Raw genomic sequence first — 19,332 nt, forward strand, 5'->3', positions numbered from 1 at the left:
CTGTATGATAACTCCACTTCTGGGGTTTCTCGAAGCCTGAAGGACATTTCAGCGGTTTCCCAAGTATAAAAAAGTTGAGAAAGGCTGCTTTAAAATACAACAATACAGAGAGTGAAAGGTCTTAAAGGTCTTAAACTTTAAAGAACCAGGCTCTTTCCATGAGGAGAAAAGGCAACAATACTCATTAGAAGGGACCAATGCTTTTTGACAAAATCTGCAGTCCCACATTTTCTTTATGTTCTTTATCCTTCAGCTATGGCCCTTTTCTGCCCAGTGGTGACGCAAAGCAGTTTATATAATTCTCCTTTCCTCACCAAAGCAACCCTGTAAAGTGGATTCGGCTGGGATTATGCAACTGGCCCACGGTCCCCCCCACCCCATTGTTAATAACTATCAATATGCTCAAGATAAAATGGCTGGGATCTCCATGTAACCGAGACAGTAACACCTTGGGCTTGTGGTACGCTTTTTAATCAAGAGAGGACATGACACACACAGGGCTTAGGCTTGGGGGAGAGGGGGGAGGGGTCAGGGCTCAAAGGCTGCTGCTTTGATCGTGGAAGAAGTCCAGGGCTGTGGATGAAGAACGAGCTTCCTCCCTTGAAACTGGGCTGGTCCATCTGAAGAAAAGACCAAAAAATAAATAAATAAAAAGGATTTCTTTGTTCCAGATATAATTCCCAACTGCCCCCAATCACTAGAACTAGGCAGCACACAAGCGGAAGCTAGAGCTGTCCAAACAATTCAGCCTTCTTGTCTCAACAGGAGAGGAGATTCCTAGGGCGGAACTATCATCGGATGAATTAAGCAGTTCAGCAGGGCCTGTAAGACCGAGTTGTTCCACCAGGACTATGGTTGGGGGCCTTAGGGGACATCAGATTTCAACTGGCTCCCCTATTTGGCTCCATCTAGTCAACCTGATTAGAGTGCCGACATGCCTGTACATTGCCCACTCCTCAGGACCAGGCGAGCAAGGTTATGTTTTCATATTGTTTCATATTGCTGCAAAGTCCTATATTATTGTGTTTTCTATTTTTAGAATCCATGTAAAATTTAATATGGAATTTTTATGGCATTATTTAATGGTATGTTTTTACTTGTAACCCACCCTGTGCCCCCATGGAAGGGGGGGGGGGAGCTAAAAGTCTGAAAATAAATAAATAAAATTAATAAATTACCATGAGAGAGGAGGGGTGGCTTTGGACAGCTCTTTTTAAAGGGACTAGACAAATTCCTCTTGAAGTGGTCTACCAAACACTGCTAGCTGGAATAGACAAATGAACCCTCCAGAGGCGGTGTACCTCTCTCATGCTGCAAAATTTGTCAACTCACAACCGGAGAAGTCGCCACACTGTCTTGTTTATGAGGCTCCCAGAGGTCTCTGGCCAGGTGGCTGCTGTGAGGATTTCGATCCAATTCTTGCCTGTTACAAATTCAGCTAGATGGGCTATTTTTCAAGACAACGTGACAATCAGCTGTCCCGCTAATGCTTGCAAAGTTTGCCATGATAAAGGCAGTCTTCCCTAGTAGTTTGGTACCAGTGTTCAGACTGAACTGCCTCTGAACAACGAGGTTCAAACCATGGCCAATCTTTGTAGATAGACCTCATCTCCATGCATTTGTCTGAGAACGCTCCATCTCTTTAGCCACCAGACCTTCTTGTGGAAACAAATTCCATCTGTAGAACCTTTTGTTTGTCTTGAAACCACTGCTTCTCAGTTTGGAGGACTGACTCAAAGTCGTCTCTCTCCATGTAAGACAAGACAAGTGGCAGCAAGGAGCAAGAACATCATTCTGCCCTTCTCTGTATTACAGACACCTCCTGCATTGAGGTGGCCAATGTACAGCTGGTGGCTGAAGATCTCCTTGGATTTCAGCTGATCTCCAGGTGACAGAGATCCATTCCCCTGGAGAAAATGGCTGCTGTGAAGGATGGACTGTATAGCATTGTACACTGCTGAGGTCTGTCCCCTCCCCAAACCCCACCCTCCCCAGGCTCCACCTCCAAAACCTCCAGGTATTGGCCAACCCAGAGCTGGTAACCCACAATTCTTAGTACAAAGGTATGTTGAGTGTGCCATGAAGGTGCACCAAAGAGAGCATGAACAAAGCTTCCTTTGATTGAGTCACCCTCTAGGTCCCTCAAGGTCAGCCCTGTCTATTCAGACTGGCAGTGGCTCTCCAGGATCTCAGGGGAGAGGTCTTTTGCAACACAATGAAGGCTACTACCTGATTCTTTTACTTGGAATTTCTGGGGACTGACTCGGGGACCTCCTGCATGGGAAACAGGTATTCTGCCACTGATCAACAGCCCCTCTCCTTTACAGCCCCCAAGGGCTTCAAACCCCAGGGAAAGGGCTACTCACCTACACAGATTCCTCCATGCACAAATCTGTTGAGAAAATGAGATGGGACAAGTCAGGAAGGGGGTCCCAAAGGCATCTGGGATGTCATCATCACCCTGTGGTATATTTATTTTTGCAATATTCATCAGCCCTGTCATATGCCATGCCTGGCACATGCCGGGTTGGACATTTCTCCTGTCCTGGAGATGAACTGGCCTTCCCAAGGTCTCTTGCAGCTGCCCATCCTCCCAGCTCCCCCTTGCTTTTCATTTCAGAGGGACTTGATATTGTAAAATGTTCTTATCTCAGTTTATCCTGGCATGCTAAACAATCCTGTTTTCCGTTCTCACACCTGGATGTGAGGATGGCTGTCTTGTGTTTTCACATGGCACTGGGGTTCAAATGGGTCAACTGTGGGAAAGGGGAATTTGGCCCCTAAATCTGGGTTTTGTGGGTGGGGACCAGAAAGCATATCTGCCTGGGTTTCTCTGTTTTCCCTTGGCATCAACAATGCCATTCCATGAATACCTATAGATGCTGCCTACCCTACAGCAGATTTTCCCTATACCTGGACTCCTGCATGTGTTTGAACCAGGACTGCCCCCCATGGTTGTGACACTGCCTCTCTATAACAAGAAATGTTCAGAATAGCAATAAAATGGGAATCCAAATGCTGCAAAGCTGGACACAGCCATTAAATGCAGCAGGGTTAGCCATTCAAAGCAAGACAGAATAATGATGGGCCCAAGTTGTACATGGGAAGCAAAACACTTGGCTTGTTCTTACTAGTTCGGGGCAAGATGAGGATGTTCTCCTGGGTGAGTCCTTGCTCCAAGGAAAACTGAGTAAATTTCTCCAGCAGCTCCGGACTCAGTTCCTTGCGTCTTCCTGCAAACAAGGCAATGACAGTGAGTGAAGCAGAAGATGAGGGAGGCTTCCTGACCAGGTGAGGACAAGCAAGGCTGGCCGGACTCCAAGGGTTAGGCCAGAGGCACCTCAGTATGCCCAGAATCCATCAGTGTTGGCTAAAGTCTCCAAGAACTGGCTACTCATGGCTGCAAGGCTGCCAGTGCAGCCAACCCCACTTGATGTTCACCACCTGTGAATGAAAAGTTCAAGGCAGTCTTGACCAACCTTAGGAATTTCTATCAAGCTCTCCTGTCCTTTGAGCCACACAACTGACACCTGGGTTTCTGAAAAGGATGGGCTGCCATTGTGTCCCCACCTACATGTGCTATGGTTTGCTGACTCCACTCAGTGCCTCCTCCTCCTCCTCCTCCCTTGTTCCACATCAGCCCCATTACAACTGGTATCTGAGGAGACGTAGGGGACCAACCATCACCTCTCTCTGTGTTTCTCATTTAAGAGCTGCTTGAAATAAAAAGAACAGCAGAATGAGACCGCACTGAAGAGAGTCCGGTTTTCAGTGGCTCATAGCCAAGTGTCCTAAAACTAGGCTGACTCTTCCCCTATCCCTAAACCCCAGTATCTTGTTGCCAAGGCAGAAAGCACGTCTACTGGGCAGAGCTGGGAAATTTGGAGCAGGTGTAGGAATTGCAACCAACAAGTGTTTGGGTGAAGTCAGCCCTGAAAGGTTATTGTTAAGCTAAGTTGTACCTATGTGCTTATTAGTGACACTGGATGGTCACAGCTGGGATTGCTGTGGAAGAAGCCCAAGCACACGCCCTAAGAGATTCCCTTTGTTTAAGCAGGACCATCTCCCACCTCTTACTGAAGAGAAGAATTTCTGCTAGCAGGGAGGAAGGAATCTTCCATTAAGCTCTCAGCTCTGTCCATCTGTGACATGTGAGCTTGGTCCTGCCTGTAGGCTAGGCATAGGGCCTTGCAATGTGTTTTCTTTGTAACTACTTTTAAGCTCTAGTGCACTGCTTCAGTAAAGAAACTGAAGCAAACGAATATGATATAATTTCATGTATAACCTTTCCAGTAAAGTTTATTTGCTTTAAACCTTAAAGTGCTGCATGTCTGGATCTGTGCCTCATCCACAAAAGGTAACCAATAACTCAAACACTCTGTTATTCTGCAGCTCTATTTTTCTGGAGAGACCTAGGGCCAAGCTTAATCCAAAAGTCCCAACAGAAGGACTGTCTGCTGGGGGCGAACAGCAGGTATGGAAAGTAGGCACATACCATACAGAGTCACCATTGTGAAGGATTCTCCTCCCCTTGTCATCTTGGCGCTCAGCAATGCATATTCATCGTAGTTGGTCTCTACCACTCGGATGTCATGTCGACTTCCACCTGGAAGGAAAACCAACAAAACAAAGGCCTGAAGTGCAGCCAACAAGAAAGGGAGGGGTAGTGAAGCTCCCCACCAGATGAGCCTGTCAACCAGCCTTCTCGCCTGTCCCTTCTGAGTCTATAAAAAACAAGGCCAAGTCTGATGGTGCAAAATGGGTAAAATTATTTTCTTGCTCAGTTCATCTCCCAAAATCCCCTATGCATTTCACCAAAAAAGCTTCTTCAGAGGAACCTGCAATATATAATATAACAATACTGAGATTACATAATTGCTTTGTACGTAATTGATATTTTAATACTTGGGTTTTAACTTTTATTTTAGTGTCTGTTGTATAATTTTAGCTATACTGATATAAACTCAGTAATGTCATGAGAATATACCCACCCCTCTTCTACAGGAATCCCCAAGAATGACCGCAAGTGGACTCCCAATTTTGGCCAGCACAGATATGTTCTCTGTTTTATTCTCTGTTATTCTTGTGTATTGTTGGTACCTAATTATTATAGAGGTTTCAATGTTTAAAACCCTTTTTCCTCCACACCTGGTGTGCTTATTGCCCTCAGATCCCTTTGAAGGAAAGAACCTCTTTCCCTCTTGGCAATACAGTTTGTTTTAAAAGGAAATCAGACAGATGTATGGAGGAGAGGGCCATCAGTGGCTAACAGCTGTGATGACTAAACGAAGAGGCAGTAAACACCTGAAGACCAATGCCAGGGACATCAGGGCAAGATCTTGGCCTCCATGTCCTGTTTGTTGCCTTCTTTCCCCCATCCCCCCAGTAAATAGGTGCTATAGGTAACATAATGCTGGACTAGATGGACCACTGGTCTGATCCAGCAAAGCTCTTCTTATCTTCCAGTTGTTGAAAGCAACAGCAGAGAGAAGCTTGGACTCTGTGTTCTTCTTGTAGTCTCCAGTTTGGGGGCACTTGGTTGACCACTGCTCGAAACAGGATGCTGGCCTACAGGGACCTCTATTCTGATCTAGCAGTGCCTTTCCAACATTCTACCTGATGTTCGATGACTCTGGTTAACTGGATTTGGAGGCCACTGTCCTGGGTGGGCCAAAGGCCATTCTCCTTTGCTTTTGGCAGACTTAGCTGCTAGAACCTGTTTTCTTGGGCTGGCAAGGGCAGAATGTTCCACAACCTGCTTGGAAGCAAACAGGATTAAGGGCAAACAGGTACCGATCTATTTACCCAGTTGGTCCTGCCCCCTCAGCCCCTAACAAAGAGACACACTGTTTTCAGCGGGCGTAGCCACTGCCCCAAACAAGCTCAGGTTCACCTCACTTACGTGGGCTGGTGAAGCTGAATCGGCCTGGCTGGTCAGTCGGGACAAAAAGGCTCTTTCTCGTCTCGCACTGGTCAAACCTGGAGCATAGATCAAGGAACACAGGCGCACAAAAAGCATTATGGGATGGGACAAGAAGAAGTTCCTGAACATTTCTTAAGCTGGAGGAGGGGGGTCCCATGGGAGACACCGTCATTCACCTGGATTTCCATTCCATTCTCTGTTGCCTTGACTTGGTGACTGAACAAAAAGGGAAAGAAACTTATGGAACTCACCACCACCAGATACAAAGAGGGCCACTAGCTGAGACATGATACAAAGGGAACGATGCAAATCCATGGAAGAGAGGAAGTTTTTAAGCAGAGGCTAGATAGTCATCTGACAGATATGCTGATTTTATGCAGATTGTGAGTGGGTGGGCAGGAAAGGATGTTCCAGTGTTTGTGTCATGTAGCTCTTCCTTGCATACCCTGAGAATTGCTGGTCGCCACTGTGGGGTGGTAGGTGAATTTCTTCCAGGCCAGGCTGGATTCTGGAGATGTTTGGTAGAGGGATCACTTGGGCATGAAATTGGGGTTACTGTGGGCAGGCAGGTAGTTGTGAGTTCCTGCATTGTGCAGGGGGTTGGACTAGGTGACTCTGAAGATCCCTTCCCTGATTCTATGACTTTTTAGCCTGATCAACAATAGCTTTTAGGTTTTTTCAAATACATCTTCACACGATGCATTATTAGCCTGTGGAATTCACTGCCAGAAGAAATGGCTATTATCACGAGGTAAAATTGCTTTGATAAAAAGACTGGAAAAACACATGGAGGAACTGTTCATGATTACTCTGCATGGAAGTTCCCTAGAACCTCCTTGCCCAGTAGCAGGGTATATTATTGTCCTCGTGCTTTACTTAACATGGCTACCCACCTGAAATGCTTACACATAAGGGAAACAGCTGCACAGATTAAGACAAGTTGCAGAAAGTGCTTCTTATTGTGAGATCGAGATCTTGTGTGTGCAACTTCCTGATAGGGGACTCACAACAACCAATGTTTGGGGTGCAGAAATGTTATGGAAGATGAATCAACCTGTCAGTTACCAGTAATGTTAAGTATTGGGCTATGTTATACAGACTCTTAACTATTAAAAAAACCAAGATGGTCTTAGTTCTTTTGATTAAAGCTGTCTTAGAAACACACATCTGCGATCAAACTTCCAAATCTACCCCCGGGGCAGCCGTATGTTAAAGAGCAAATCATGCCCTGCGTGTCGCACATTAGTCTCCATTCATGTGCTTTCATGCTCTGGAGACCAAAAGACCAATATTCCCTGCTCAGAAATTCCGCTATCAAAGACCTTGCAGTAGGAACTGAGCCTTGAAGGCGGTAAATGCTTGCAACTAAGTTTGCCAACCTCCAGGAGGAGCCTGGCCATCTCTTGGTGACAGAGATTTGTTGTTCACCTGGAGAAAATTGGTGCTTTGGAGGGTGAGCTCTGTGGTATATGTGTGCGTAAAAGAACAGTCTACTCCTCCCCTAATGTTACTTGTTCATTTATTCAATTTCTATACCACATCCTCTTGGCACAGCCATCTCGAGGAGGTTTACAACCTAGGCAATAACCATCTTAAAATAGTTCATAGCTGTTAAAAATGACCCAAGACACTGTAGTTGCCAGATTTGCTGACTGAATAGCTCTGCTCCCTTCACAGTCCAGGGTGGGAAAGAATTACAGAGGAGGGTCCTAGTGGTGGTATGCTAACTTATTGGCCTCAACCTGTACTTAGATTGGCCCTACTAGGCAGAACTCTTCTCTCTATTTCCAGTTCTTGGTGTTGGAGTTGTCGCCTTTTGAGCCAGCTTGTCTCTGTCTAATAGACCTAAGAATGGGTATTTATCAGGGAACCCACAGCCAAGAGGAGAGCAATATAGGCTCTATGGCTTCATAACCCTCGGAAGTCCTGCTCTCCCCAAACTCCTCCCTCCTGAGCCTCCATTCCAAAAATCACCAGGTGTCTTCAAGCCAGAGGTGGCCACCTTATTGGCAACTCAATAGGACCATATTCCCCAAAGACAAAAATTGAGAATAAGAGGAGGGCAGCAGTTGACCAGTCCTGCACATGGTCACAGCTACAAAGGAGTTTTGTTTCCCGAGCATGCCACCCCATCACCCGCCCCGTCTCCAGCTTACTTGGGGTAGGTAGAAGTGACGTTCAGGTTTCCATCTTCTGTGGGCGTGACCGTGGTCGTGCACATCTTCATCACTGACTTCTTCTCCTTGAACCATCTGGAATTGGAGGCCAAGCCGATGCTGTACCATCTCCCTAGGAACTGGGGTCAACAACCCACTCATTAGAGGAGGAAGACAAGCTACCCTGTATTAGATACGTCCCCACCCCAGCCCCCTCTGCCTTCCCCATGTTACTTCCCACGTGCTTAGAGGACAGTGAAAATTTTCTTTTCTCGAACTAAACTGTAGAATGATCTCCCCGGACTTCAGCAAGCCACTTTCTTCTGAAATGTTGTAGCTGCACATAAAGGGGTCCAAGAGCTCCCAGCTCCAAAAGGATGCTAATAACTTCCCATGGGGGAGCGGGATTAGGCACAGGCAAAAGGGCAGAAGCAGGAGGGGTGTCATCGTCCCCCCGCCTCCACCCATGCTGCCCGCCGTCAGCAAAATCAACTTCAGAGGCTTGCAAAGCAATACTCTTAGAGTTGACTGCATCTTTGATCAAAGTCGGGAACCAGCACTGTGCAGTTTTGCCCCCCACCCCCTACATCCCACTATATTATTTCTAGGCTGGCGAATAAACAGCAGGGGCTGTTTCTGTATTTTGTGTTCACTTGTTCGTTCCCCATTGTGCATGCCTTTAAGGAGGCCTCTGCAACAGGGGCTGCATTTTTCTTTTGAAAAAAAAACAATGTACAAAAAAGCAGCAGCGCCTTGCCAACGACCCGCGACTAACGACAACCACAGTCGTGAAAAGAAATTCAAATGGGTAGCCATGTTGGTGTGAAGCAGCAGAACCATTTGAGGGTCCAGTGGGAGACCAACAATGTTTTATTCAAGGTAGGAGCTCTCGTGCATGTGCACAAAAGCTCACGCCTTGAATAAAACGTTGTTGGTCTTAAAGGTCCCACTGGACTCTAAAGTTGTTTGCCAATCTCAGCCCTGAGACTATAGGCAGCTTTACCTGAAACTGTAATGGGAAGCCCTGTCATTGCTGCAGCTGCCAATGCAGCACAGCAGCCCTTGCAAATGGTGGCTTTCTCTGGATTTTCCTTGTCCCATCTTCCCGGTAACCACCCCCACCTGGGGGGCTGCCTGGGGGACTGGGGCAGAGAAAATGACTGATGAGTGGGCAGGATCTGGAAAAAGCTAAACTTTGGTACCCTCATTGCAGCTACCCAGTCTTTCTGGCAACCTGGCCCAAAACTTTGCAGCAAGACATGCAATAACCTGGGAAACACACATAGGAACTGTGAGAAAGCAGGGGAGGGGGAACTGCTTCCCGACAGCATCAAAATGTCTGTATCAGTGGGACATCAGGAGAAAATGTCACCATTAACAGAAAAGATCTTCAGGATCCAACCCATTGTCCCAACCAAATCTGTTTTCTTGGAGGAGATTCGCCACCAGTATTGTCCTGTGATATGACACACAGCAGCAACTGATATACAGCGTGAGAAAAAGGAGCCTGTCTTATCTCCATGACTCTTGATCAGGCACTACCATGACAGCCAAACTGACCTCTGCTAACCCAAATAGCAAATTTCACCCATGCTTTGCCCACAGGACTCAACCCCAAAACAAAGCAAAGAGAGGCTTAATGATAAGTCTGCTGTTGCTACATTCGGTGCTGAAAGTTCTCTTGCAAAAGATCACTTTACAAGGCTTAGATCAACTAATGTTTAACAAGGTTTATCTAAAACAGCAGCTGAGGTCTTGCACAGGCTTCTGCTTTCTATTCTGCAAGGGTTGTAGGACCCTTTATACAGGCCGCTCTGAAAAATATCCCTGCTGCATGTCAGACATCACCAAACAGCACTAAATCAACTGACATCTTCTCAGGTCTATTTGCAGTGGCTGGCTGGAAGAGAGCCAGTTTCCAAATTCAGCTCTCTGCGAGGGCCCCTGCACTCAGGGATGGACAGGCATGACATAACACAGGGTTGGTTACCTGATCTTGCTGGAAGTCAGGCTGAACCGCCACTTCAGCCTGGGTCTGGAGCAAGCAGCCGAGAATCAGGGCCAGAAAGCCAACGAGCCGTGGCTGCTGCATGCTTGATGCTCTGTTCTGTCCGCAGTCGGTTCTGCAGTGCTCAGCTTGTCCAGAGGCAGAATTAATGTGAGCCAGAAGCCCAGGCCAGGCAGCTATTTATTGGCCAGACTAGCAACAACTCAGGGAGGGACTGTGTTGGCTGTTTACAAGCAGGCCCCTGCTCCCCACCCCACCCCACCCCACCCCGCTGGGTTGGATTATGCAAGAAAGAAAGAGAGAGAAAAGAGAGAAAAATACCCCCTCCCCTTCCCAATCAATGCTCCCTGGAGCTTTGGCCTGCTTGCAGTGCAGCCAGCTGAACATGGTTCCCTGGCCAGCTCTGAGGCCAGCCAAGAGCCCTGGGAAGGAGGACGGGAAGAGACAGGGGAGGCAGAAGGCCCCAAAGGCTTCCGTCACTCTACAATCTACACACAGGTATTTTTCTCCAGACCTCTGTTTGCTCAGCTGTACAAATACCAGTGTGACCCCACCCTGTGGTTGATGATCCTTGTATCTTTTAGTTTTTTTTTAAGTCCTGGAGGGGATGCAGGTCCATTCATTGTGTTCACACAATGCACACTGCTATAGTGCAAAGGAGAGACTTTCACCACACAGGAATAGCAGGCGATGTTAACAAGATTTTGGTCTATTTTGCCAAACCCTATTCCCAAGAGCAACTGTCAGCTTCCTTAAGGGGTTCACAAACTGATTGTGCTTGGTACTAAACAGACCACCTCCGAATACATTTTCGCCCCCAGTTTATAGCTAGTGATCGCTCAGCCTTTGGTAAATGTGGGGGCTTGTAAGACGTTCCAGAGTGTTACGAAGTTCCAGAGGTGGGAAGACATAGTCTCCTCTATCTGGATATAAATTAGATATTCCGAGGATGTCATAAGACTCCAAAGTGGCTCTCTGGAAAGGTGATTGATCCACACCCCCAATCTGAGACCTGGGAGACCTACAGCCAATCAGAGAAGACAATGTTGATTTGGAGTTGCCAACAGGAATGGCCTTCTCCATGAAGTGCAGTAGGCACTGTGCCTAGGGCCCATTATACTTTTGGGGATCCACAAAAATGTTTTTATTTCTTTTAAAATCAGGCGGGGAAATGAACTTGGAGGGTCATAGGGAAAAAAATTCTCACATCAGAAAAAAAAATGAAATGCTTAGGGCTCAGGAAAAATTTATAAGTTTCGCCAAAAACAAACAAAAATAAACTGTTGAAGTATCTAAAGTGATTTTGCTTCTGGGCCAGTACAGCTGTAAATAGCATCTGCAAATCTCAACCTTTAATGAGGTTGACAAACGTCCCTGAAAGCTCACACTTTTTCAATAAAACGAACCCAGCTAGGCATAAGATGTCACTGCACATGATGGTTGTTTTTTTATTATTATTATTTTTAATGGTCAGCGTACAATTATGCAAGAATCCGCCCAAGTTAGCAAAAACAAAACTCTTGGAACAGCCCATGAGGAGGGTTGGAAGGAGGAGCTCCTGCCAGAGATAGATAAGAGATTGTGTTGAGTCCCATGTTTCCATCAAAAGCCAGGGTCATTTATTCACTCCGGCCTTATTTAGAAAAGATAGCTGTCCCTCGTTGAAAGAAAGCATTTAAAGCCCTTCATTATCTTCACCCATTGTCAGAGATTCTGCCCTTTATTTCTGGAGAGGGCCGGAGCCCTTTTATTGTGATGGAACATGCAGGAACCAGGGAACATGTGGGAACATCCAGCCATGGATGAAAGCAAGCCAGTGTGGGCTGGTCCAGACAGTGGCATCTCCCATCTTCTGCTCAAAACATTCTGAGAGAGACAGTACATTGGTCAGTCTAGCTCAGTCTCAGTAAGCCAAGAAAGCCAAGAAAGCTCTGGAGATCAGGGATCAAATCTGGGGCTTTCCATGTGCAAAGCAAATGCTCTGCCACTAAGCCCCTTCCCTGCCATATTCCCTGCCATGAAGGGTTGCCAACCTCCAGGTGGGACCTGGAGATCTAGAATGACAACTAATCTCCAGACCACAAGTTCCCCTGGAGACAATGACTGCTTTGGGGGGTAGAGTCTATGGTTGTGGTCCCTCTTCAAATTCTGTGGCATGTTAGAACCCATGGAACCATGGCCACAGAATGCTGGGCGATTGCTCATAGAGAGAGATCATGCCATCAGACAGTCACACAGGGACAAAAATAAGCTTATACTGGCAATGCCCAAGGTCCCATGCAGTGAATTCCTCTAGTGCCCAGTCTCTGAATGTCCGATTCCACTTTAGTGTGTGTATTCATTCAAAGCAATTATGTAAGGCAGTTGTAATTACAGAGATCTTTTAAAATTATGTTTATACCCCACGTTTTCACAAGTGGGGAACCAAAGAAGCGGACAACATTGTCCCTTTCTTGATTTTATCCTCACAACAAACCTTTGATGTAGGCACAGAGAAGGGAAGAGTTATCCCCCCCCTTCCTTAACACTCATTCATAATGCCCCTTCTGCAGCTACTTTTTGGAGCCAGAAGGTACTTCTGCGGTTCCAGGCACAGAATGTCAGTCACAGCTGATTCGGCTTCATATTGAAATCAAGACAGACAGACAGACTGAGCTCCTTGCAGGAAGAGGGGAGGTAGAAATGCCACAAGAAAATATGTTTCAGCTTGCAGTCCATATCTTGAAAGGCTAGGCTTAAGCAGAATTGCACAAGAATTTTCCTCCCTGCAGGATCTCCTCCATAATCCTCCCTTGGAAACAATCCCCCCCCCCCCCAGCCCAGAGAATTCCAAGAGCTCAGCTCAGTCTTGCCAGAAAAAACTTTTATGTAAGAATTGTGCGTGTAAAGGACTGTTTTGCTTTTGGTGCCTCTCCCCCAAGGGCAAAAGGGGCACATTCCGTCGCTCCAGCTGCAGCCGACCCTAAGATGGCATCGGCAGGCAAGAACTGCTGAAGCCTGGAGAAGCAACAGTCATGAAAACAGAAGAGCTTTTTCCTTAACAAGGGGAGGGGCATTTCCACAGGTGCATCTCTCCTGACACTGCAGCAGGCCATGGAAAAGCTGCAAGAGCAAAAATGCATCACTTTTGAGATTAATGAGCAGACGACATAGCCAATGCCAGATTCCATTTGACAATGAGGACAAAGTCACAGGAGTTCCTACCTTTATCTGTTCACCTTTAAACATTCACTGGCTTTGATGTATTTAGATCCCCCTTTCAATCCACCTTGGGACCCACAGCAGTTTATAACATCACTCGCCACTTTTTCTTTCTACCCTAGCAACAACTAAGGTGCAGGAACACACCGGAAAGAATGAGAAATCAAAGCATACTGCAAGTTTGCCGTTTTTGTAATGAGACAAATGCAACAACTAGAATTATATAATGGTGAGTAGTTGGCAAACACTCGTTTAGAAAACATATTCTTCTTCAGAAATCCTTGAAGGGCAACTTTGGGGTGGAATGGAAGGGGACGCTGGCAGAGGATCCTGCCTAGACAACCACAGAGACACTTCAGCTAACTCTAGTTAGTATTGTACAAAAAAGGCAATGGGGAACAATTTCTGATCATCTCATACCTCAAAATCCCTATGATGCAACAAGCCAAAACAAAAGAAGATACAGCACTGGAAGACAGAACTCCCAGGTCAGAATGTACTCAGTCAACAACTGGGAAAGAGCAGAGGAAAAGTATGAATAGCATTGTTTTAATGGGGTTTTAATTTGTATATTGTATTGGACTGTTATGTAACCCACCATGAGATGGTGTGCCGAGAGTGGTGGGTAATAAATTGAATGGTGGTGATGGCAATGATGATGATGACACCACACCAAAGCCATTTCTTTCCTTTGCTAATGTGAACAGAGGCAAAAAGTCCAGTGCTAGAAACCACACATAACAGGTAATGGATATCAATAGAACTATTTCAAGCTTCAGAAACTGAGGCTATTGAAATCTTAATATGAATATGTCAACACATATGGAAAACAGAACAGTGACCCAGAGGTTGAAAACATTCAATCTATAATGCAATTCCAAAAACAAACAAAAAAAAAAGGAAACATCAAAGATTACAGCAGCAATTAGAGGCATATACAAATTGCCCATGCAGGCAAAGACCCTGACCCTATATGAAACAAGGAGTGTCAGATGTTCAAACTATATTCAGAAAAGGAATCATATTGAAATTGTACATAGATTACTGGAGCATATGAGAAAATTTCAGAAAAAATAGCTTGTGTTTCAGATTTACAGGAAAATGTTGTGGGTCATGAAAAACGACAATTGGTTTTCAAAGAAATGAGTATGGCATAACATCTGATTATTTTGATGCACAACCTATGGCCAAGAGGCTACTGTTAGAACAGAATAAGGAGAAACAGAATTAGCAAAGATGTTAAGGATGTATTTTATCTACCTAACTCTTTAATCTATATGCAGGACATAAAACCAATAAGGATAGATAAATAATAATAAATTATAAGGAAAGATGGATTAGATTTAGGTAAAGGTGAAATAATTATTAGAAAGGAGTTTAACCATTTGCCACATTACTGGTTGAAAGCAGTGAAGACTTACAACAACTGCTGATGGTTAAAGCAGGAAGTGCTAAAGCAGGTTAGCAGTTGAACATCAGAAAGACAAAAATAATGTTACTGAGAAATATTTAAGGTTGATGATGAAGCTATTGAAATTGCTCAAGATGTTATATTTCTTGGCTTCATCATCTATCAAAAGGGAGTCTGCAACCAAGAAATTAGGAGAAAGACTGGCAAAGATAGCCCACAAGGAGCTAAGACATATCCCTTGGAATAAGGATGTGTTGCTGGTGTTCAAGATCAAGGTAATTAAACTCATACTATAGTACTCTGCATTAATATGTGATAGATGGAGGATGAAGGATGGAAGATAAGAGGATGGAAGAATGGATAGATGGATGCATGGGTGTGAAAGATTGACGCAGAAGAAAGCTGACTGGAGGAAGATTAATTTGAAATGTGGTGTTGGAGGAGAATTTTACAGATCTCATGGACTGCCAAAAATCAAATAAGTGGGTTGTACATCAAGCTAAGAAGCTAAAAATGGCTGGAATGGCGCTATTGTACTGTGGTTAAATCATAAGAAGGCAAGACAATTGTGATAGAAAAAGTGGAAGGCGGTAGGAAAAGAAGAACCAACATGAGATGGATTACCTCAGTAAAGGAAGTCATGGCCCTCAGTATGCAAGACCTACGGCTGTCAACAATAGACCTTTGTGGAAGTAATTTATTTACAGCATCACTAGAAGTCAGAAGCAACTTGACAGCACATAACACACACATCTAGCAAACACCAATTTTGAAAACAAATTCTTCTTTAGGAAGCTTGCTAACATTGCTTATAATCTTTTGTTGCATTCCACGCCTTTTCCAAAAGAGCCTGAGTCACTCTAGGAAATCCTATGACTCACAAGAACAACATTGTGGACTTAATCTTGAAGGAAGGAGCTCTCTGCCTAAAATCCATCTGGATGCCCAGTGTTACAACATAGCAACACAGACAAAAACACAATGTAATGCATGTCTTATAGAACACTGTAATCATAAGGATAACGAACCTGTCCTAGAACAACAGTTATTACATTTAGAGAAAGGACTTCGTGCCTGCACCTTTACTTTGGAACTTTGCTTGATCCATTGCTGTACAATAGGTGTGTAGACATTTTCTTTTAAATTAAATTTCTTTATCATTTTGATTACTGGAAGTCTGTTCTTCATAACCACTTTAAGTCCCACTCAAACATGCTCCTAAAAGAGTGCCAGAGGAAGGGAGGCAGTTGGTCATTAGATTCCTAAATCCCCAGGAGTGTGCAAGTGTGGTAAGCCATCCCTGCAGGGCTAGTTGGAGTGAAAGCAGGAGGCATGCGCCCTGAGCACAGCCTTTAAACAGTGAGGAGGAGTGCCAGCCCTCTTAACAGGGAATCCTCTAATCACTGTATCACATCAGCTCCCCCACCCTGCTCTTTTCACTCACGAGATAAACATGGTTTTCTTCAAAGGCGGTCATTACCTTAATGCAGCCTTTTTCAACCTTTTGACCATGGAGGTACACCTGAAATATTCTTTAGGCTTTGAAGTACCACAGAAGTAATGCTAGCTAGCCACGCCCCCTGCCACACCCCATATGCAAATAAAAATAAACATGCAAATCAACAAAAAAACAGCCCCAATCTCCTCACCCCACCACACTTTGCTTACAATGCCCCATATGCAAATAAAAATAATTTTTAAATGACTTTAACTACTTTTTAAAAAAAATTAAATGCCTTTAACTACTTTAAAAAAATTAAATGCCTAACTACTTAAGACAGGCCCGATGCCCAACAGAAGACATACTGGGCATATTTACCACAACCACAGGGGAAGAATGAGCACTGCTGCAGCAGTGGCTGCTGTCTCCATGTGGCTGCCATCTTGGAATCCCCCATGCCATGGTAAATCTGAGGAGCTCTCAAGGTACGCTGCTGTACCCTGGTACACTGGTTGGAAAATTCTGCCTTAATGTTATCTCTTTGTGAGCCTTCAAAGGAGCCTCTCACCATGCAGATAAAGTCTTAAAATTGCCTGATGTTACAAAAGAGCCCCTTTTTCCAACCCCTGAAAGAGACTGCTGCACGAATGCTTTCAGGACCATTACCTCTCAGTATTTGTAAAAGTATTTAACAGATGCCTGAAATTAATCAGAGGACACTTTTGTCTGGTCCTCTGCCCCCACATCAAGAGATGCTTCCGCCTGTTCAACCATGGTCATTTATACATTATTTAAGAGAGAGACTTCCACCTTTCCACAAAAACAGCCAAAAGCCCCTAGCAAATTGCAACCTATAACAATGTACACACACTAAAGAACGCACTGTAAATTCACTTTCAATGCCCTTTGCAATTGAATTTGACTGTGTGAGCTGGCACAATCCACAGTGGCTGGATTGGAAGTGCATTATTTAGGAGGTGTCAAAGTGCCCAAAGTCCTTTTATCTTTGTATTTAGATGCTGCTGTTGCAAACCTTTGCAATTCACCGATTTTTGTTGCTGAAGGAAAATGCAATGAAAATAGAGCATCACAGGTTCAGTTTGCACAAGGGAGAAACAGGGATTTCCTAGACAAAGCAAAGCAAAATTGGGCCACAATCTTTACAACAAATCGAACTGGAGAGATAAGCTTCAAGCCACTAAGAAAAAGAGTAGCAAACAGTAGCAAACAGGACCAGATATCGACAAGGTAAAATCAGAGCGGCCTGCCTCATGTGTTCAGCCCAAAGGGTTGTGTGCTGTATTGTAGTGGTCCCCAACCTTTTTATCACCGGGGACCACTCAACACCTGGGACCACTCAACGGCTTTTACTGAGGCCCGGTGGGGGGGGGGTAGTTTACTCCTCTACTCTCAACCACTGCCCTAGCGCTCTCTGATCGCTGTGGTAATGTTTAAACATCCCTTCAAAATAAGATACAGACACGACACAACAATGAACATAAGGAACATTTTCATGGAAATTTTAACTCATGACAATGACAAATCAATGGGAACCCTGAGCTTGTTTCTCTGCAACGAGATAGTCCCATCTGGGAGTGATGGGAGACAAGGACACCCGAAGTGTGTTGTATAGCAGTGGTCCCCAACCTGCGGTCCGTGGCCCGGTGCCGGGCCACGAAGGCCTTGGGGCCGGGCCGCGGCTTCTTCTTCCCTCCCCCGCCCGAAGCGAGAAGCTCGCCAGGCCGCAAGCAAATCGGCCGTCGAAGCGACCAATTAGCTTGCAGCCTGGCAAGCTTCTTGTTTTGGGAGGGGGGGGAGAGAAGCTTGCCGAGCCGCAAGTTAATTGGCCGCTTTGGCGGCTGATTTGCTGGCGGCCCGGAGGGGCCAGGAGGCGAAGCCACGGCCGCCGGCATGGCGGTGGCGCAAACGTGCATGCGCGGACTGCCGTGCACGCGTGTTTGAGCCCCTGCCGGGCGCAAACGCATGTGTGCAGCAGTCCGTGCATGCGCTTTGCACTGGGGATGCCACGCGTGCGCAGGCCCCTGGGCCACCCTCTCCCCCCTCTCTGGAGCAGCAGTCCGTGGCAGCCGAAAGGTTGCGGACCACTGTTGTAACGGGCCGGGGGGGAGGTGTCCTTCGGTGTCCACCTCCAATGTGTCCTTCGGTGCCCACCTCCAATTAGTCGAAGGACCACATGTGGTCCACAGCCCACAGGTTGGGGATCACTACTGTATTGAAACTTTGTTATTTTAAAACTTGATGGGAAGCAGTCTGATGTGAGGTTAGAGGGGCCCTGAGAGGATGGCTGACAGAGACAGGAATAAGGTCTCCCCGGCTGAACAGGGATGTTGCATGTATAGTGTAGCCAGAAGATCCAAGGACTGTCTGGTAACCAGGCAAGGGACATTCGGAGGCGGCTTGCCATTTCCTGCCCCTGCAACATGACCCCTCATGTTTCTTGGAGGAACTCCATCCAAACCCTTGGAGGTCTCCTATCCAAATCCTAGCCAGGGTCGACCCTGCTTAGCTTCCAAGATCTGACAGGATGGGAATTGCCTGATCATTGAGTGGGTTTGTCTTTGGAGTACAGAGTTCCACCAGTCCAAAATCATCTCAGGATTTAGAGGTTACACCTAGTCCTTTGAATTGGGCCCAGGAACAAACTGGAATCCAGTGAAGTTGAATTGCATCTGGCATAAATTGCCCATAGCATTGAGCACAAGAGGGATTGTTACATTTGGGGCCAGTTTCTAAGAACTTTCCAGAAGCAGCTCCATTCAGAACAATGTACAACAGTCCCATTTGAGGGCAACCAAGGCAGACGTCCCATGCTGCACATTAGATTGATGGTAAAGGATCATAGAATCATAGAGTTGGAAGGGGCCATACAGGCCATCTAGTCCAACCCCCTGCTCTACGCAGGATCATCCCTAACCATCCTAAAGCACTAAAGCATCCTAAAGCATCCTAAAGCATCGTAAAGGTCCTATGCTCCTCTCAACATTGCAACTGAAATTCAAGAAATGCAGCTTTACTTAGTTACAAAATGCTGTAGTGAAAGTCACATCTACAGGAAAATATGGTTATCGCACTGAAATTAAAAGGAAAGGGGGGGGGGAATAGGCCATCTTCTTCCAGAAGGGGTTTTTATTTCCTAACAGATTTGTGCTCAGCACATCACAGGCTCACAAG

At 45.8% G+C, this 19,332-nt stretch overlaps 1 protein-coding gene across 1 annotated transcript; it reads right to left on the minus strand.

Moving 5' to 3' along the window:
- Nucleotides 1–455: 455 nt before the first annotated feature.
- Nucleotides 456–10,306, minus strand: LOC143821636 (lipocalin-like). The gene is made up of 7 exons (XM_077305815.1): nucleotides 10,070–10,306; nucleotides 8,080–8,219; nucleotides 5,903–5,979; nucleotides 4,496–4,606; nucleotides 3,132–3,233; nucleotides 2,367–2,392; nucleotides 456–620 (listed from the first exon to the last, which is right to left on the minus strand). Exons 1-6 carry the CDS (start codon nucleotides 10,169–10,171, stop codon nucleotides 2,367–2,369), a joined length of 558 nt encoding a protein of 185 aa, XP_077161930.1. The 5' UTR covers nucleotides 10,172–10,306; the 3' UTR covers nucleotides 456–620.
- Nucleotides 10,307–19,332: the final 9,026 nt, after the last annotated feature.

This window comes from Paroedura picta, chromosome 12 (assembly GCF_049243985.1).
Source record: "Paroedura picta isolate Pp20150507F chromosome 12, Ppicta_v3.0, whole genome shotgun sequence".
NCBI lineage: Eukaryota > Metazoa > Chordata > Lepidosauria > Squamata > Gekkonidae > Paroedura > Paroedura picta.

Coding starts and splice junctions, on each gene's coding strand:
- LOC143821636 (XM_077305815.1), bottom strand. CDS start 10,171: ATGCAGCAGCCACGGCTCGTTGGCTTTCTGGCCCTGATTCTCGGCTGC. Junction 5,980..8,079: donor GTCACTTCTACCTACCCCAA/GTAAGCTGGAGA, acceptor TCTATGCTCCAG/GTTTGACCAGTGCGAGACGA. Junction 4,607..5,902: donor ATTCAGCTTCACCAGCCCAC/GTAAGTGAGGTG, acceptor TTTTCCTTCCAG/GTGGAAGTCGACATGACATC.